Source organism: Phalaenopsis equestris, unplaced genomic scaffold (assembly GCF_001263595.1).
Source record: "Phalaenopsis equestris unplaced genomic scaffold, ASM126359v1 Scaffold000297, whole genome shotgun sequence".
Taxonomy (NCBI): domain Eukaryota; kingdom Viridiplantae; phylum Streptophyta; class Magnoliopsida; order Asparagales; family Orchidaceae; genus Phalaenopsis; species Phalaenopsis equestris.
This window is the reverse complement of record NW_018164739.1, coordinates 3702498-3724125: the sequence shown is the minus strand read 5'-3', so window position 1 is coordinate 3724125 and position 21628 is coordinate 3702498. Positions and strand designations below refer to the sequence as shown.

Below are 21628 nucleotides of genomic sequence, written 5' to 3'. Positions count from 1 at the left end.
CAAAAAATCCTATACAGCTATATTTGTGTGTACAACTTCCAACCATAAAAAAAAAAATTAATAAAAAAAAGCTTGCATTTATTTACCAACTAACCAAGCAACTCTTTGGATATTTCAAATTTATTGTATTTACATTACCTTGTATGCTATACTTATTTTCTAGGTACTTGCAATTAAAGCGCCTCTTAATAATTTTCCTATCCAACTTCTAGTATTGTAAATTATGAGTTTATTGCTTTCTTCCATCTTATTGCCAGAAACAAATTTTTGCTACTTAGTATTTTTGTCCCGTTACAACTTTTGAGAACGCATTAGCTTTAGCATTTTTACTGCAACTTTTCTCATTGCAGTTTTCTGGATGCTTCTGGCTTTCTTAATCTTACTACGCCTCCTTTTCAGGCGCTATCTTTCTTACAATTTGACACCATTTGCTGGAGTAGCAGCTCATATATCTCGGAATGAACTACCTATAAGCCCACCAGCATCCAGTTGCATATTGTCTCCTTTGCCCTTGTCCGGATTAATAAGCCTGCCAGTAACTCTTCTTGGATGCTTTCTCATATCTCACATTGGGGGGCGATATCTTTTCAGCCGTTCACGTGGACATGTTTTAACACAACAAACTAATGCTAACAATCTTTTAGCTGAATCTTGGAACAAAGAATTGTTGCTATGTGTTCGGGACTCTTATGTTCAGTTGGTGTTGGAATTTCAGAAGATCAGGAAGGACTACCACACTTCATCTATTGATTCAAACTCTGCACGTTCTTTAAGTTATATTCTACAGGCATATGATGATAGAATTTACTCTTTCTGGCCTAGATCTATAATGAATTCAAAATCTTTTGCACATGTTGATAGTGCCACCAAGGAAACAATTACAAGTAAAGCATGTGGTGATGATTGGGCATCACTAGTTGAACAAGTGATTAGGCCTTTCTATGAACGCCTTGTTGATATGCCAGTTTGGCAATTATACCGTGGAGATGTTGTGAAAGCTGATGAAGGTATGTTCCTGTCTCAATTAGGTAGTGAAAATGACGACAGCCTTCCAGCCTCTACAGTTTGTAGCTTCATCAAAGAGCGTTACCCTGTTTTTTCTATGCCATCTGAATTAGTTAACGAAATTCAGGCCATAAAAGGTAAGGTGAGGGAGATCACGCCTAAGATGATCCGAGGTCTACTTAAATCTTCTGTTTCAGTTTTACCTGAGAATGTTGAAATGTATATGGATGTGCTGGATTACTGTTTGTCAGACATTTATCTGCCAGATTTTCCAGCAAGTGAGTTATCAGGTTTCAACAATAATAGATTGGATTCTGTTGGTGCTTTGCAAACAGTAAGAGATGATATGTCTTCAAGTGCCACGCCATTTTTATCCCCAAAAAATATACAGAGAAGTCGTAGAGATGCTTTTCAGGGTTCAAGTAGTTCTGGAGGTGATGCTATCGAGGTTGTCACATACTTTGGCAAGGCTTTATATGATTTTGGCCGCGGAGTTGTTGAGGATATAGGCAAAGCAACAAGTCCTCTATCCTATGTTGACAGTGCTTCGGCATCCATTATTGCAGAACTTAAAGGGTTGCCATTTCCAACTTCAACAAAGCGTCTAGTGAGACTGGGCAGTGCAGAGTTATTCTTTGGGAACAAGGATCTGCAGTTACTCATGCATCCACTAGCAGATAAATTTGTCCATTCTCTTTGCTTAGAGAAACCTTTCTTCGCTAAGATTCTTTCCATCCAGAACATGCACGAATTTTTAAAACTGAAGAACTTCACCCCTCAGTTGCTATCAGATCATTTGCGGCTGCTGCTTCCTGAATCTTGGGTGAATGATGTATTATCTGTTAATCAAGCTCCTTGGGTGCCATGGGATAACTCTGCAAGCTCGGCATCTGATGGGCCACGTCCTGAGTGGATACGACTTTTCTGGAAAATTTTTAAGGACATTAAAGGAGACCTTTCACTTATTTCGGAATGGCCACTAATTCCAGCAGTTCTGGATGGAACAATCTTATGTCGTGTGAAAGAGAGCAAACTGATATTTATACCACCCATTCTGGATCCATCTCCTGTCACATATAATGGGGCTGGCGTGATAAATTCATCAGGAAGTATCGGCAAAGAACAAAACAAGTTATATATTGCGGCATTTGAAAGGATGTCTTGTAGATATCCTTGGCTAATGTCTCTGCTATTTCAGTTGAATATACCAGTTTATGATATGTCGTTTCTTGACTCTGAATTATCCTGTTATTTCTTCCCGGCACCTGGTCAATCACTAGGGCATGCTATTGTCTCCAAACTAGTTGCTGCAAAATATGCTGGTAGTTTTCCTGTTTTACTTCATTTATCAGCTAAAGATCGTGACAGATTGTTCACCTTGTTTGCATTGGATCACAAATCCCCCAGTTGCTGTTCTTACAAAAGAGAAGAGCTAGATATGTTGAAAGAACTTCCTATATACAAAACAGTAACAGGTTCCTACACCATGATTGTTGCCAACCATCACTGCACAATTTCTCCAACAGTTTTCTTTCACCCTAAAGATGAACAGTGTCTTTCTCATTCGGCAGATTCAAATGAATTTCTCCGTGCTCTAGGAGTTCATGAGTTGACTGATCAGGAAGTATTTGTAAGATTCGCTTTGCCAGATTTTGAAACAAAAACATTAGCTGAAAAGGAAGCAATATTGCTGTATTTATATTTAAATTGGGAGGATCTGCATATTGATTCCACAGTTGTGAATGGTTTGAAAGAGACAAATTTTGTACGAACTGCCAATGAGCTTTGTGCCGATTTATTCAAACCAAAGGATTTGTTGGATCCTCATGATCCATTGTTGTCATCGGTATTTGGTGGGGAGAGAACCAAATTCCCTGGTGAGAGGTTTATTGCAGATGCATGGCTCCGCATTTTAAGGAAAATAGGTCTTCGTACGTCCTCGCAAGGTGATATGATAATAGAGTGTGCAAGAAAGATCGAATCACTTGGACGTGAAGCCATGGCACATGAAGCAGACCTTGAGAGTTTTGAGACTGAATTACTTATTAGGAAAAGAGAAGTTTCTTTGGAGATTTGGGCGTTGGCTGAATCTGTTGTAGTTACAATATTTGCAAATCTTTCAAGTTTTTTTAACAATGATTTCTGTGAGACAATCAGTGATATTGCGTTTGTCCCTGCTGAAAAAGGTCTTCCCGTGATTGGTGGTAAAAGAGGGGGGATTAGGATTCTTTGCACATACAGGGAAGCAATCTTGACCAGGGATTGGCCTTTGGCCTGGTGTGCTGCTCCAATCCTTGTCAAGCTGAATGCGGTTCCTCCTGAGTTCTCTTGGGGGGCATTTCATCTTAGCAGCCCACCGCCATTTTCAACTGTTTTAAAGCATTTGTTGGTGAGTACGATTAATACGTCCGGAACTTGTGCTATTTGTTTTTTATATTCCTAGAGCCTGTAACAAGGCCGCTCATTAATGCCTTCGTGACTTTTATTTTGTCACATAAAGATGATGATAAGGAGTTTTTCACCATACTTTTAGATGACAGGTCTCTCTTTTATACACCATAGATGCATACTTGCATAGTTTTGTACTTTTTTTGATATATTAATGCAAATGCTTATTTTCACAGAACTTCTGCTAATTACACCTGCACTTACTATTCCAATAAATAAACTAGGTTGTTGGAAGAAACAACGGAGAAGACACTCTTGCTCGTTGGCCACGTTCACCAGGAATGTTGACCGTAGAAGATGCTTCTTTTGAAATTCTGAACTATTTGGATAAAAATTGGGGTGCAAGATCTTCCTCGGGTCAGTTTGCTAATCTCATTGATACGCTGCTCTTTTTTTTTTTTTTTTTTTTTTTGGTTGGTGATTATATGCTATTCAATGTGACTTGTCATTTCCTTCATAATCTTAGACAATAAATTTGAGCCTTTAGAAATGTATGAAGAAGGTTGGATCAAGTGGGACGAACTAACTTGGGTCGTTGCTACTTTTTGACAAAGGTGATTATACGGCTATTGTGAGGAAAATATCTTTTTTGAAAGCTTATGTGAATATTATAGTATTATATTCTCTTAAAAAGTTTTACAATAACTTTCTTATAGATATCTGTTCATCAAAAAGGCGTCGGTGTTGATCACATAATCCTTTGCAAAGAGATTGTGGGGCCCATCAAGCTGATCGAGCTAAGCTAATCGAGTTAAAAGTCGATGCTGATAGAGCAACTCATCTGGGAACTCATTTGGAGGATGTCTAAGTCTTCAACCCAGGGAAAGTTGACATAATATGGATATCTATCTCATAGGAGAGTCGACCTGATGAAATGGTCGATCTCGCAAATAACTTTGGCCATCCGAGAGTCGACCTGATGAAATGGCCGATCTCGCAAATAACTTTGGCCATCCCACAGAGGCCGAAAACTTCTCACAGGTGAGGATTTCTGAAATAGTCAACCGAATCAAGCCGATCGAGCCAAGCTAACTCTAACGAGCCAACTGATCCGAGCCAACTCAGCTAAGCCAGTAGAGCCAAGTCAACTTTGATAGTCGACAAAGGTAAGACAAATGACCAAAAGATGATTAGTCGTCTGTAAATTGCCAAAAACATCCAAATAGGGGCAAAAATTTATTATTATTTTTTTACTAAATCATTTATAAATAAGAGAAGCATTTATTGAAGAGGGGTTCCGCTTTTTTCATCGTTCATTTTGGATATCATAAGATCCAATTAGAAAATGCCTCTCTGCCCAAGGACTTAAATGACCTTTTCATTATTCATTGGGCTTACATCGTCCGAAGATGCTAGTCGAGTCTTTGGAACTAGCCAACAATCATATAGTGGCAAAAAAGTATAATTCTCCTCCCTCTTCATTCAAAACACAATGAACCAATTGTCACCTGCTAAAGAGAACCGCCCATGGAGAAGGATGGAAACCAAGATACAACTCTCTCCCTCCTACCCGAGCTTACTTTGATGACTCGTGACTACTCCCAGATACCCTGGAGACCGACAAAACTCATTATCGAGAATAGGTACTGAAGCTATTAGAGATTGGCTACATTTGGGGGATCCAATAGGCAGCATGAGTTTCCAACATGATCAGGAAACTGAAAGATTCGTTAGCATTGCCACCACTCCTCTAGAGCCCAAAGCTAAACAGAGAATTGTCTATATTTGGGAGTCGGACCCGGAGCCATCAACTTGGTTTAGTTCGAGAGGAGCATGAGAAGTAGTTTCCAATTTACTAAGTCTGGCGAGTTCTCCGAGGAGTCGAGTTCTGGTATCTGATTATAAAAGATACTAACATTTTCTCTTATCATTTCCACCCGCAGGATCCGCTTATATTCCAAACACGTCTAATCAGGGCCATTATCGATGAGCTGTTCTAGTCAACCTCACTAAATAGGAAAACTGCGGGCGACTTCTCAAGTAGACGGTAGAACTCAATAAGTTTGATCTCTTCTATTTGCTAAGAACCGCCATAAGAGCTCAATCTATAGCCGATTTCTCCAAACCGAGTTGAACCCAATGATTAGACGACAATCGATGACCCAACCTGGGTCCTGCATGTCGACGGAGCATCCGGTCGCGTCGGGGTGGGACTCAGTCTTGCTGTAACAAGGTCGATCGAGGATCACGTGTACCATTCGATGGAAGTAGGATTCAAAGTCACCAATAATCAAGCAGAGTACACAGCCATAATAGTTGGGTTACAGCTCACTTATGAGATTAGCGTGTGGTCAACTAGTAGTCAATCATGTGGTCAGACATTTCGAAGCTAAGGATGATGGCAAGGTATCGTAGCAAAGTCAAGACAAAGATAGGGAAATCTGAAGATTCAAAATCTAATACATTACCCAATAGGATAATCAGGTGGCTAACCTCCTCTCTAAGTGCATTTATTTAGGGTACGGTTCACCTCGAAAACCCATTTGTCTGACCATAGAAGAAACTAAAGCTATGGAGGTAGGAACTGAATAATCAAGGAACTTGGCAGATCTATATCTCTTATTTTTCAAGACTGGGAACATCTCTGAAGAAGTGAACAACCCAAAGTTTTTCAAGACTAAAGTCACTCGGTATTTAATGATTGAGAGAAAATTTTCTGAAGGTTGGCCGCCTCTCTATACCTAAGGTGTGTCAAGGAGAACGGAGTCGAAGAACTCCTCAGAGAAGTGCATTTTGGGGAGTGTAAAAGTCATTCCAGAGGAAAGTTGCTAACCCATAGAATATAGAGACACAGTTAGCGAAAGTCAACAAAGAATTCTCGAGAAGATGCTGGCAATGCCAGAAATTCGCGTCAATGCAGCACCAGCTGTCCCACAAACTAGAGCTTATTATTAGCCCATGGTCAATCATTTGGGGATCTGAGATCATGGAGTTTTTTCTCGGTCGCAAGGTCTGTGGAAGTTCTTGCTTGTCACGGTGGACTACTTTTTCAAATAGATTGAACCGAAAACGCTCACCTGAATCGCAGTCGATGTTGTTAAAAATTTCATTCAGTGAACCTGATTTGCCGATATGATCTAGTGGTCACAATCATCACAGATAATGAAACATAGTTTGTTGATCAAGGAATGAAAGTCTTTTGCCAAAGCTATGGAATTAACTTAAAATTCATGTTTGTCCATCTCACATTGACAAATAGGTAAGCCGAAACAACAAACAAATTCATACTGAATTTATTGAGAAAGAAGGTCGAAGAAGCCAAAGGAAAATGGGCTAAAATCTAATTATCCGTTTTGCGAGCAATTCAGACAGCCCCTTCCACCACGCCCCGGCAAACCCTGTTCATATAGTCAAATGAAATGGAGGTTGTGTTACTAATCAAATATTACTTTCACAGCCACATAGTGGTTGCAACCCCTGCATAAGATGAGTCAAATACGGCCAAATGTCGAGAAATTAATAACGAAGGGGTGGAACTCACGCTCTGCTTGATAGAACAAAACCGCGCTAATTCATACATTCGACGATATGCCATCATCTCCGCCACTTTTGCTACCTCAGTCAATTTCTTCTTCCACAGGTTCAGAATCGGTTACTGGCGTAGAGAACTTCTCGAGATCAACCTAGTCGAGGGAAACCATTTCACTATTTACCATATGGGAGACACCATACAAGATCCCCTCCTGGAATTTCTCCTCGAGAAAAGCCTCTTGCATGGGAAGAGAAGAATTTCTCGAGTGTTTTCATCACGGCCATCCACCCTTTCAGAACCCGATTCTCTCTTTCTAATACTGAAAGTAGCAAAAACTACTTGAGTTCTTCGCCTAGGGATTTTCCCTCGTCTCTTCCAACTCTTTCGCCACTGTTGTCAACCCCTCCTCAAGCTCTATTCAAGCCCAACTTTCCTAACAAAGGACAGTCAATTGATTGTGAGCAGCTTGTCAGGCCATCGCATGATATCGGTCAGTCATTCAACACAAACTGACCCAGCTCTTTTTCAGAAAAGTCTCCTCCAAGCTCAGGAGGCCATATAACTTCAACCATCGTGGACGTGTAATGGGCAACGACTGAAGAATTGGAGTTTCAATCTTTTCGAAGATCGATCAATGTAAATTTGCTGCCCAAGTTGGTTCTCGCCTTCTCCCCCATCTGCATAGGGACCATTTAAACTTGGACCCCTTGCGTTTCTTTCGGAACGACAAGGGGGGAGTTACCCTCAAAAGTCACTTCCTGGGGAGCATTTTCAACGACATTGGGGGAAATCAACACTGGGGTTGGTCACAGGAACTTTCCCCTTTCAATGATGCTCTTCTTCGAGATGAACCATCTTGGACAAGTTCACCTCATCGTAGGTTCGTCCTACTGCTCCAATGGGTGATCCGCCTAGTGTCCCGACGGTGACTGCACCAGTGGCTCGCCTAGTTAATGAGGAGAAGATGAACGGTTTCATCTCTCGTTGACAAATTCAGAAATATTGGAGCCTCGGGTCTAGAGTATATAGGCTCTACCTCCTGAAATTCCTCCACTAAAGCCTCCCTCTCCTGACGGCTCAATCTTTCTCGACGCGTCGCTGCTTTGACATTTGTATGGCGGATACCTCGAGAACCTGCAGAAGGAATTGAGCCCAACCTTTGAAAAATAATAGTAGAAGTAGAAATCAATTATAAAAGATCCACATCTGTCGAACCCTCGGAGCCCTCTGCCCGTCTGAGCGCCTTTGATATTGGATGTTTTTTGCCCCGGCAGTGACCAAATGAGCCTCTTTCTTGGTAATCTGAACCGCCAGTGTTTCCTCCCTCTTGGTCTGGCGAGCATCAGAGGCTTTCCAATCATCTTTGGTCATCATACCGAAGGTGTCGGGTCACAGCACCTTGACAATATCTGTCTCGAGGTATTGTTCAACTGATAATTTGCCCCCCTCAACCTTACTTTCCTCCAGCATTACTTTTGTTGACGCCTTTAACTTCGAAGAATCCTCATCGGATGGATTTGTACGGATTAATCAGTCGATCGGGGACGAAGCTAAGCAAAATAGTTGCTTTCAATCCTTTACCTTATTTTCCAGCCCCAACAGTTGGAATTTATCGACCGACGAAAATTATACAAATCCTTCTGGTTCAACCCGAAATAAGAACAGGTAAAACTGAATAGATCAATTAACTAAGGGACCTCTTGTCGTCGAGAAAATATGACAATTTATAATGGACGCGATAGAGTTTGGCTTTACCTTAGTCGGGAGAACTCTGTAGTTGGTAAAGACGAAGTGTAACTCAGTGCAGAATGGAAGGCGGGCCGAGTCAAAATTGGTCCTTATAAAGCAAAAGGTCCTCTCCGTAAAGCAAGGTCTCCTTATCCGCCTTGCTGGTGACCCCAAGCCTAATGCAAACATCGTAAACATGGCTCCGCTCGAACTAGTCGACCTTCTCTCAATTCATTCGTGATTGATCATCCAGAGCTTGCAATCCAAAGTTCTTTAGAGAATACTTAGGCTCCATCGAGCTATCGTTGAAGCGAAACATTGATATTCGAGAGAGTGAGAGAAAAGAGAAAGCAAAAGAAGAGTCTCTTTAAGTAACGACCTGACCCGAAGCTTGGTGTTAACTAAGGCGGATATAGACGGTCGGACGGTGAGAACTAAGTTTTTTTTATTCATTCATCTATAAATAAAGAAGAGTTCTCTTTGAGTATCATTATTTCGGGCGGAAGCCCACGTCTTAATATATTGTTGGACTCTTTCCGATCCAGGAGAAGGGGAAGCGGTATATCCACCGACTACATCAACCATGATTAGGAGTTGTTTCTTTTTTATTTATTTTTTGTGAAATACGTTTGTAATCCCTGTGAGTGGATTCTTTGTACTCACTCACTAAAACATTTATATTCTCTTTTTTTTATCAATAAATTTTGTCTTTTCATATATATATATATATATATATTGAAAGCCCAAACAAGGCTAATATATTACATAGAAAAAAAGATGCATATACAATGTATAGGAGGGCCCAAGCATGTCACCCTGTCCACACAAAAAACCATAAAATGTTTGAAAACTAGAAAAAATAGAAAAATAAATTAAACAAAAAATATATTACATACATTATATATATGTGTGTGTGTGTATAATGTGCACCAATACATGATAGTAAGTAGCTACAAACATTTATAACAATGTGACTAATGAAAGAAAAAATATATAATTCAAAATAAAGTGTGTACGAGTATCATTATTTACTAATGCAAAATAATGAAGAAAAACCAAATTATTATCATAGATTAAAAATACGAGTACTAGGCTTAATACCATATTATTTGCTTTCCAGAGTTTCTATATTTATTTTCACTTCTTTTATTTGATGCCTATAAAATTTTTAAATGCTTAAGTGGTCATTTTATGCTCAATTCTTTAATTGAATATATACTGATCCATTCATTTTTAACATCTTACCTTTTGTTTATTATGTATTTATCTTTATTTAATGTTATACATATGCACGTGTGTGTTATTTTTAAAGTAGTTGAAATAATTAATATATTAAAACACTGACCTCAGTTCATAGCTATTGATGCCTATTTGTCCCCTTTTTCTCCTTTGAGCTCGGTGATACTCCTCAAGCTACGACTCGACTCGGTTCAATATCCGCACAGAAAGCCTCAATTGCTCGATTCTTCTTCTTCATATAGGATGGTTGTGGACCCCTTCCTGCCATCATCTGCACTAAAAGCCAAGGGTTTGCCTGGCTTATTCCAATGCAGTCAGCTCGTCTTCTTCCTTCGCATTGAATGCCAAGAGTCATTCATCATCCTTTCTGCCTTCGCATGTCATGAGAGCTTTGGTCGAAGTCGCAGCTTAACCCAGTAGCGCAGTTGTCATTCGACTCTCAGGTAAGTCGTCTTTTGCCTCCGCCGCCCTTCCTACGTGTCAATTTATACACGAAAATATCCTTTCGTGTTCACCTTGAGTCATCTCTCCTCTCTTCATCTTCCCTTCTCTTTTCCAGTTTCCTCATTTCCTCTTTTGGCCATTCTTTTCTTTTTCCTAGAGTAACTGAAATGGGACTTTGCACCTTTATTCCACTCATTATATATATGTAATACCCAATTTTTGAGGAATTAAGTACGGCACAATTCTTAACGTACCCCAAAATTTTTTATCGCCCAGAATTTGATTGAAATTAATTTTATTAAATTCTAAGCATGAAATAGATCTATTCCATATAAAGCAACATGCACGAATAATGAATGGAGTGGGAGATATAAATTGTTGAAGTTACAAGTTCAATTAATTTAATTAAAATTTAATTAAACCCGAATTTTTCTCCCTAATCACCCTGTTACTATAGCCAACGATTTACGCCTTTTATTTCTTTCGTCTTCGATCGATTAGGGCAAATGCAGTTTTCAAAATCCTCTTTCTCCTAATTTCCTCTTTGATTCCCCTCTCCCTATTGCATTTCACGCACAGAGAGTTGCTTGGAGGGCTTCTATGACTCTTGCGCTTGGGCCATGTAGCAGGGGAGAGTCACGAACAGGAGAAATATTTTCATACGTAATATGCACGCAACTCTGCATGCGTTCTCCATTAATCCCACGATACCCTCATAATAACCTATGAATAACATCTAAATAGAACCTACGAAGGTTATTGGAATTAATACCCCAATAACCCCTAATAACCACGAATCAAAGGTTATTGCAGAGTTATTACGCACGCAGCTCTACGTGCGTAATACGTAAACAAATATTTCCCCACGAGCAGCAAGGGGCGGACGACTACCCGAGTGCGGCGGAGCACGATTTTGGGCTTCGAGGTTTCTAAGCATTAATTTTCTTCCTCTCACTTTCAATTTGAAGTTTGTCTCATTTTTCATTTTTTTCTCGTTTCCAGTATGAATATTCACTTGCTTTGTGTAACTTATATTTTAAAATAAGATCTCATGTTTAATTAAGTGTTTAAACAACGAGTGATAGAAAGGAAAATGTTAATAAAAAATGTTGATAACTTGTTATAAGGTAATTTTTAAATTATATCATCTTAAATTAATTTTCTTTAGTGCCACTTTTATTTATAAAATGTTATTTTAAAGAGAATGAATATCAGAAACTTAGTCTCCACCATCCATCTTGTTTAACCCCAAGCCCCAGGCAAAGTCATGACAATTCGGCCTGGGAGCTTGGAATTATCAAGGTAAAAATAAACGATCATATGGTGATTAAATACTAACTATTATCTTTAGATCACTAATGATATAATTTGTATTTATGTTGTAGAAATTGTCTCAATCCTAAAATAACTAAAGAGCCATAAAATTACAAATTCTAAATAAAAGATAAAATAAAATACATTTCTCTTGTGTTCCCCCATCTATAACGCACTCTCTCTTCTTCTTTTCATTTAAGTCTGATTTATTTAAATAATCGATATAGAGAGCCATCAAATATCCCAGTGGAATCATGTTAGCTCAAAAAAAAGAAAACTAATTTGCATTTTGATCATTCTTTTAAGCAATAGAAAATCATATGGCAAGCTAAACGTAATATTGTTGTCTAAAAATTTTAATTACAACAAATTTTTGGTACTATAAATTTATGTTTAATTTTCAGTATCCTAACTGACTTATGAAAATTTATTATCTATAGGGCAAAGTGATGTACGGTGGTTCTCTAATCTCTACTGGTTTTCTGTTGCTGTTAGTCAATGGTTTTTTATTACAGTGTATCTTTCCACTCTCTTTGTCTCTCTCTCTATATATGGGTTATGATTTTTCATGCTAGGATGTTGCTTCCTTCAATAATTACCTACCCTCCTGCAATAGCAGCGATACTAAGCTTGACCGTTTTGTTGGCAGCTTTCTCATGGGTTCTTTCTATTGGCATCTTATTTACGAGTTCATTCTATTCACCGTGCTATTCTATTAAATGGTTCTCCTACTGTTTCTTATTGTTTTGCCTCCTTTCTCGAATTCTTCATTTTATACTTGAAATTGGCAAATCATCCTTGCAGAAGCTTTTTTTTTTTTTTTTTTGAGAGGTGTAAATTAATTTTATTTTGTGATTCTAAACATGTATAGGAACCATGTAAATAAAGCATTGTATGCTAACTCCATTTTTTCTTTGGATGTACAAATCATTCTCCTTCGAGTATCCAATTCCTTGATCAAGCTGCAGATTTGATATTAAAAAATAAGCTATATTATTGGACAAGCGTGAGGCTTGCTTTTATGATGCCTAATTTCTCTTTCTTTTTTCTTGTATTGTATTTGTCATCATCAGTTAAATGTGAGAATGAGTTTTGTTAGATTCCATATTTTATGCATGGTTTTTGTAACTTTTAATATTCACGCTATTTAATTCTATTAGAAGGCCATAAATCTTGTCAGAATCTGATTTTAATGTTTTTTTTTCCTGTTTCGTTAATTTGTGAATAATTTGTTTGAGACTAATAGCTTGGGATTGATGAAATTTGTATATTTAATGCATTGTTTTCTACTTTGCATGCTAAATCTGTATTTGAAAGCCTAGATCCTAAGGCATTTTATATTTTAAATCTAATCACAATTTCAGCTGGAAAAATAAAATAAAAAAAACACACTTCATAAATCCCTGGAAACATGTGACCTCACTAAGCCGTTGCCAATGGTCACCTTTATTTTTCTTGTTTGTAAAATTATATCAGAAAGTTAAATACATGCTTTTTTGCAAATATTACCAAAATTTGTGCATTTAAACAGAATTGTTCATGTTTAATTTTGTCAAGCAACACCTTTTTTTCCAGATATAAAGGAGTTGCAGCAAGTACCATTCATCCCTGTTGCAAATGGCACTCGCTTTGTTACAGCGACATGTTTGTTTGTTCGTCTATCAGTTAATCTTTCACCATTTGCGTTTGAGCTCCCCAGTATTTACTTGCCCTTTGTTAAGATTTTAAAGGAAATTGGGGTACATGAAGCTCTCACAGTTGATCATGCGAGAAACCTTATTATGAATATCCAAAAATCATGTGGATATCAACGTGTTAATCCAAACGAACTTCGTGCTGTCATGGAAATATTGAATTTTATTTGCAACAGCTCTATCAAATCAAGTTCTGGTGGATCTGAGTCTGTAATTAATCACATAGTACCAGATGATGGCTGCAGGCTTGTATCAGCAAACTCTTGTGTATATGTTGATTCTTATGGTTCTCAGCTTCTTGCTGAAATAGATACTTCTAGGATTAGGTTCTGTCACCCAGAGCTTCCTGAAAATATATGTGTGAATCTAGGCATCAAAAGGGTTTTTGATGTTGTCATCGAGGTATGCTTCATTTTAGAGAAATGTGTCAAACGTGTCCCTGACTCTTTGTGAGGTATTTTAGTCCCACATTTTATAAAAGTGTCAATTTTGTCCTCAGATTCTATTAATGGGGCTAAAATAATTCTTATGTGACCTTTTTAACTTATATTGTAAGAGTCTAGGCCTAATTTGGTACTTTTATTGACTATAGGTCTAAAATAACCTCATGTAAATAGTCAGGGGATTATGTTGGCACTTTACTCCTGCATTTTACCTTGCTCATTTATGTTTCAAGCAAGTTACCTTGTAGATCTTTCACAAATGTTTTGTTTGATAACTCGCCCTTTTTTCAGGAGCTAGATGAACCACAATTGGAAATTTTGGATCAGCTTGGTTCTGTTCCATTGAACAAGATAAGGGATAAGCTTTTAAGCAAACAACTTCACCATGCAATTTTGAAATTAATTGACGGCATGAAAGTTCACCCCCCATCAGTCGAGAGGATGAAGTTGGAACACTTGGAAAGTTCACTAAGTCAGGTGGCCTACAAATTGCAGTTTGTTAAATTACTTCATACTCGGTTTCTCCTCCTTCCAAATAATGTGGACATTACACGTAAAACAAAGGTTTTTGCTATACCTGAATGGAATTCCAGTCACAGGCATCGTACTATTCATTTTGTGGATAAATCAAGGAATATAATTTTAGTTGCAGAGCCTCCAAGCTACATATCCATATATGATGTTCTCGCCATAGTTGTGAGTCAGATATTGGAGATACCATCCATATTACCAATTGGGCCGCTCCTTGCCTGCCCAGATGGTTCTGAGAAAGCAGTTCTGAGTGCAGCGAAACTAGGATCTGAAATTGGATTCATTAGAGATGATAAAAATAAGATACTTACGGGGAATGAACTGATTCCTCAGGATGCTCTTCAGGTGCAGCTCCTGCCCATGAGACCATTTTACAGAGGTGAGATAGTTGCATGGAAACCTGGTAAAGAAAGGGAGAAACTAAAATATGGTGTTGTTTCGGAAGATGTGAGACCATCTTCCGGTCAAGCAATTCATAAGATTCCTGTGGAAATAGCTCCTGGAGTGCTTCAACCACTTCTATCAACTCAAGTTTTCTCTTTCAAAAGTGTTTCTATGGGCAATGTTACCAATTTATTATCGTCGCCAGAAAGCAGTGAGATCAGAAATGTGCTGCTCAATGTTCAGGAAAGTAAAGATGGTGGAAATGGCAATTTAGGGCAACAGGTTTGATTAACTAATTTAACGGAATCCTATTTTTAATTTTAGCAAATGTTATGAATTCTAATGAGGTGACTTAATGTGGTAGACTGCAAGAGAGCTGTGGTATGGTAAGGTATCCGCAGAAGAAACAGTTCGAGCAGTCCATGAAATGTTCTTAACGGCAGGAATCAATATGGATACCGAGCAGCAGTCGCTCCTGCGGACGACTGTTACCCTTCAGGAACAGATCAAAGAGTTTCAGTTGGCCCTTCTAGATGAGCAGGTATGTCAGGGATTGTTTCACATTATTTATAAGTTTAGCACCTAAACTTCAATTTTTATTATATACAACCTAATATATGCATTAATAGGTCTATTCCACTTTTTAAACGTTAAATAGTGGTATTTTTTATGTGATATGAAAGATTTGGGTGTTACAAATATAAAAAATACTATTGAGGTGTTAGATATATAAATATGTAAGAATTAGTGGTTGATGCCGGAGTTAACCCAAACAACAACAGTAAGCAAATATTATTAATGAAAAAGCCAATAGGCGATTACAACCATCACACAAGATAGATAATAAAAACAGACACAAACAAACTCAACTGAAGCATACCCCATAGTTGGTCGATGGCAGGGAGAAGGTTGGTGGTTGTGCACTGTGGTGGGGACGTTGTAGATGGTTGGGATAGTGGCAGGTGGCAAGTAGTGGGTTCGAGAAGGTTGAAATAGCAACCAGGATGAGGGGGAAAGTCGAGCATAATCACCACCTCGGATGGAATGCAGGCGAAGCGTCATCCGTCATCGGATATAGCCCTAGAAGGGAAAACTTGGACGTTTACATTTGTTCTGACAGAAAACACTAAGAAAACTAACGTAGACATGACAAAAACAACATATATAGACTTGGGCTAACAAAGGAGTGGACCTCGCCACCCATACACAACAAATCTATGCTTGGAAGGACTGATCGGTCCTTCCTTTGCCTAGATAGAACAAGCCTAGTTTGTGAGATGTGGCATTTTGTCGTGTCTGGGTGTTGGATAATCCGCCTCAGTCTCTCGGGGTTGGGAAAGCTTCGACCTCTTTCATCGAACTTTTTTTCTGCACAATGAGTGTCGGGGTTGTTATAACCTCCTGAGGATGAAGGTTCTTTGACTGCGCTTCTAGAAGCACCTGAATCTCGCTGTCGGTTGCACTGTCTCCCAATATATCTGAGTAGTTTTCCTCCATTGCAAGCAGTCATAACATTGGTCCAATCATATGAGAGTGCACTGCTATAATGGAACTTCGCGCCAAGTGTGCCCTACAAAGTTTTCCAAAGATAGCCCAAATTTGGCTCATCCCTATCTGATGTGAGAACATATTGCACTCCCTCTAATAGTGATGACCATAGCGGCAATGTATCAATCATGATGTCCTGAAATGTTCTTTGTATTGAATGTCACGTGTCTGAAATCTGTGTCTCTTCCCCATTATTCTTTATTGTCACCAAATTTGATCTCACCTGCGCTTCTCATCTGGTAGGAGCACCTATAATCTGAAGCACTACAGAAGTTAAAAGAATTATGTGTTTTATGTCCTTAATGAATAAGACACGAAGAAAACTGACTTAAACATGACAAAAATAGCATATATATGTCACCACCCGGCCTTGAGCTTGGAATTAACTAAAACAGGAACAGACGGTCAGACAATGAGAATTAAATTTTCTATATTTTTATACAATTTAACAAATGAAAGAGCCACTAATCGAAATAATTAAAATAATATATTTAACTTTACCTCGTTACCGGTTGTCCACGTCTTCTATAAATGTTTATGCTTTCGCTCATATTTTAATCAACTAATTAAACCTAAAAAATTAGTTTCAAATGACTATGAACTAAACGAGCAAGTGAATAATCATACTTATAAGCTATAGTAATACAATGATGAAAGAAAGAATATGCATGTTAGTTAAATTTTTTAATAGATCAATATAATTATTTAACATTATTCAAAGTCTTATTATACTAATAGCATATAAATATCATTTCGTATTTATACAACCATCATAGAAATTATCGTCTAAAAATTATATCAATTATAACACATTAATATCAAAATCTTTTCATATACATGCACGGGTACCTTAATATCCCCCCACTAATATCATCAAGGGATGACTCTAGCATAGTCAGTCATGCACATGCAATTACTCATATAGATTATATCATTAATAATTTCATATCACTCAATATGTAATATTATAATGCATCAATTATTTCATAATATAAGACTTTCGCATTTGCATCAAAATGACCCAAAAATTTAATAATAAAAAAATCAATTATATTAATCATGCATGAATAATAATTCATACAACTGGTTTAGAAGAGATACTAAAATAATATTGTAATTTAAGAGTAGGAGTGCTTGCCTCGATGTCGATTAATTTGTGTTTGAATTTGTCTTAGCGTCGATTCTTTTAATTTAGAAACATTAAACATGATATTTAATTAATTTATTATTTATTAGCTTTTAATTATTTAAATGTTAAAGCTTCTTTATGTAATCACGCTTAATTTATATTCAATAAATACATAAATATTTGTATATATATATTGGTTGATACATTGATTACTACTGGCAATGACAATCTTCTTACCAACTTATTAGCTTGCTCCTTCCCTAAAACTAGAGGCAGAGGCAAGACTAAATTGGGTCGCTCTCTAGCCACCTGATACTATGTATTTCGGCACTGTTAGGCTTTTTATTTTAGTATCTAATATATTTTCTATTTTTTTCTAGTTTTGAAACCTTTTGTGTTTTTTTGACATGGTGTCATGCTTGGGCCCTTGCTTGGGCCCTCCCACACATTGTAACTGTATATTTTTTTTTTCTATTTAATATATTAGTCTTTTTGGGCTTTCAATATATAAATATATATATATATATATTTATTACTATACCTTGGTCAAGCCCTATACCGTGTGAAAGCTCACCTTCTCCCCTCTGTACGCAATGCTCTTCCTCCAGTACACGAAGGCTCGGCTTTGACTCCCTCCTCGACGACGCTGTCGACTACCTTCTTCCAATGCTTAATAGAGATGTTATCACCTCTTTTTTGCACGTGATAGGGGGTGCAACCTCCTCCGTATGGCAACAGCGCTTGAGAGAGCTTTTTCCATGCACGATGAATTTCACGAGAGCTCCTCCACATTATCCTCTTCTTTGAATCCTTCGATTTGTTCTCTTCACCGTCATCGATTCTTCCTCAGGCCTCCGCGTCGCCGGCTAAGAAGTCTCCCGCGTCATTGTCCTCTCGTCTACGCACCGGTCAACTCCCAAGTAAGTGAATCTGCTTTGGCTGTGTCAATTTATAGGCAAACTCGTTGTGTGGGCTTCTGATCCTCTTGTTTCAACTTTCCTATTGTACGATTCATCTCCAAATTTCTTCGACTATTCGACCCTCTCCGTTTGTCTCCCCTTTACTTGACTCCTAGCTTCCACTTCTTCATTTTTCTCTTTTCTCTCCCCCGATTGCAGAAACGGGAATTATAAACTTCCCCACTTGAGAAAATTTCATCCTTGAAATTTAAAAACTGACCACAAGTCACATCTCATTAAGCAAGTCAACATTAGCTATCCATAATTTTTTTATCAAACTCCCTACTCTTATAATTCCAAGTGTAACGCTTTGTCTGAATAGATATAATTATTAATTCAAGTTAACTTTAATTTATTATTTTTATTATTATTATTAAAAAAAATTTATAATTAATCTAATGACTATTTCTTCATGATTTTATTAATTAAACTCAAACATTGCTTTGATACCACTTTTTTCACGATCCGGTCCAGGGCTTGAAAATAACCAAGACCGGAACAGACGATCAGATTGTGAATATTAAATTTTCTATATTTGTCTATAATTTAATAAATGAAAGAGTCACCAATCAAAATAATTTAAAATTATTTATTTAACTTTACTTTATTATTAGTTGTCTACATCTTCTATAATTGTTTCTCTTCTTTCGCTCATCTTTTAATTAACTAATTAAATCTGAAAAAATATTTATGAGCTAAACGAGTCTGTGAATACTCATACCTATAAACTACAGTAATATCAGGAAAAAATAAAAAATATGCATGTCGGTTAATCTTTTTAATAAATCAATATAAATATTTGTTATTACTCAAAAAGTCTTATACTAATGGCATATCAATATCATTTCGTATTTATACAGTTGTCATAAGAGTCACCGTTTAAAAATTTTGTTAAATATGACATCAATATCAATGTCTTTTTTCATATATGTGCGCGAATATCTTATTGTTCTCTCACTGGTATCATCAAGAGGTGATTTCATCTTAGTCAGTCATGTACATATAGCCATTCTATGTAGATTATATCATTCATAAATTCATATCACTCAACATGTCATACTATAATGCATCAATTATTTCATAATGTCGCATTGAAATGATCAAGAAATTTAATAATAGAAAAATCAATTGCATTAACTATGCATGAATAACAATTTATACAATTGGTTTAGAAGAAATGCTAAAACAATACTATAATTTAAGAGTAGTAGTACTCACCTCGATTTCAATTAATTTGTGCTTGAATTTGTCTTCGCATCAATTCTTTTAATGTAGAAACCTAAAATATGATATTTAATTAATTTTTTTATTTTAATAAGCTATTAGCTTTTTTATTATTTAAATGTTAATTTTTCTTTATGTAATCACGCTTTATTTCTAGTCAATATATATATATATATTATTTTTATTTTTATTTTTTTTAAAGCTCAAAAAAACTAATATATTAACTAGATACAATGTGTTAGAGGGCCCAAACATGACACCCTGCCCACACCATAACCACAAGTGGTTCCAAAACTAGGAAATGCAGAAAAGTACATTAGAGACATAAAGAAAAAACCTAAAAATGTTGAAATACACAGTATCATGTGGCTAGAGAGCAACCCAATTTGGTTTTGTCTGTCTCTGGTTCTAGGGAATGAGCAAGCGAATAGATTGGTAAGATGATTTTCATTGCCAGTAGTAACCAATGTATCATCAAATATGTTCCCGAGCTGGAGTCGGCCTCCATTCTTCTTTTTCCTCCTGGAATAGACCTGTCTTTCCTCTTCCGAAGATTGGCTCACCTGATCTTGGTCTAAAGTGTGTTGGAGATGTGCAGGTTGTTCAACATTAGAAGCAACTATATGTTGTACCGGTTGATTTGTTATTGGATCAAAGGAGCACTCTCGTGTGTCTTAGCAATAAGTGAGTCTCAATTGTCTATTATACCTATTAGTTATTTGGTATAATCACAAGTGCATCTGTAGCTGTAGTATGTTATTCTTCTTCAAGAACTGCGGTGTTGGGAAGAAGATCGGGTTGTATCTTCTCATCTTCTCAATACGGATAATAGGTGGTTGTTCTTTGGCGATATTCGGTCTTAGATGAGAATGTAAACAATAACAAATAGTAGAGTTGTGGTCAAACATACTACAATTAGAGTAATAAGAATGGTGTTGTTCGATTTCAACTTTTTGTCAATACCCGTTGTGAGTGGTTGCAATTCATACCCCATCCGGAGCTGGTTGAGTGATATCCCTCTCAAATAACATACAAGCCACAGAGGGTCTGTTGACAACAAGCGTAGGACTATCAACCCTGAGAGGCTTACTGTAAGCAGTTGTCAAGGAGTAGAAAATTTCCAAGTTGAACAGATGTAATTTTAACCCCAAAAATTTTATCCAAACTGGAATGATAGGGGGCTCTGCTTTTGGGTCGAAATCAATAGTCCACTTCAAAATTTTCATATAACGGTTGTCGATCTTGATAACTTTTCGAGAAAAGATGCGAGTGTAATTGACATCATGAGACAACTGAATCAGTATTTGTCGACCGTCAAGTAAACAAATATTCCAATTGTCCAATAGCTTCATAGTCTCAAACTCTTTCCGAATACATGACCATAAAGAAATTTTCTCACTATAGCAAAATGCCAAAAGGACACGAGAATACTAGTTTCGACCTCTATGAGAATAAGTGCAGGCTTCCAATTTTTTTTCTCAATTTTTTATGAAGATGTGATCGCCGCCACCTTCAAGAGCGGCGGAACATTGCAGAACTTATCAATATGAAAACCAGATGCTGAACCTGAAAGAGGAGCACGAGTAGGAAAAGGAATGTCGTCGGCAAGTGTAGTAGCATAGGAACCGATCGTGGATGTCATCTCCAAAGCTGGAAATAGGCGAGCAAACTTCGGACGTAGTAGACCTGCAAGCCGTCGACTGCGGGTGAGAGACGCGAGCCGAGTAGGAAATGTCTGTCGGGCAGAGCGACGGAGAAAGAGAGACGATGTGAGCCGTCCACTGCGGGTGAACGCGAGTCGTCAACTGGAGGGAAGTGCGTCGTCGAAGCGCGTCGTGGACTCGTCAACTGGATGACGTCTGTGAGAGCGTGAAACTTCGTCTCGCAGGAGACGATGGAGAGAAATGAGAAATCAATGAACCCCCGATTTGAGGGAACTTATATAGTGGATGCCGACCAACAGGCCGAGGCACGCGAAACTATATCTTATTGTTTCGCGTGCCCCGGCCTGTTGGTCAGCATCCACTATATAAGTTCCCTTAAGTCGGGGGTTCGAATCCCCTTTG

The 21628-nt window shown here is 37.6% G+C and overlaps 1 protein-coding gene across 2 annotated transcripts in view; it reads left to right on the top strand.

Annotated features, from left to right (window-relative positions):
- LOC110025404 (sacsin) overlaps positions 1 to 21628 on the top strand; it is a 153968-nt gene that overhangs the window by 122859 nt on the left and 9481 nt on the right. Inside the window, exons 8-12 of one of the 2 annotated variants that reach the window (XM_020725860.1) lie at positions 400 to 3394; positions 3678 to 3810; positions 13226 to 13746; positions 14079 to 14984; positions 15067 to 15243. In XM_020725860.1, coding sequence (XP_020581519.1) covers positions 400 to 3394; positions 3678 to 3810; positions 13226 to 13746; positions 14079 to 14984; positions 15067 to 15243 — 4732 coding nt within the window. Of the gene's footprint in view, positions 1 to 399; positions 3395 to 3677; positions 3811 to 13225; positions 13747 to 14078; positions 14985 to 15066; positions 15244 to 21628 lie in introns of those variants that run through there. The other variant, XM_020725861.1, reaches the window with a different exon arrangement.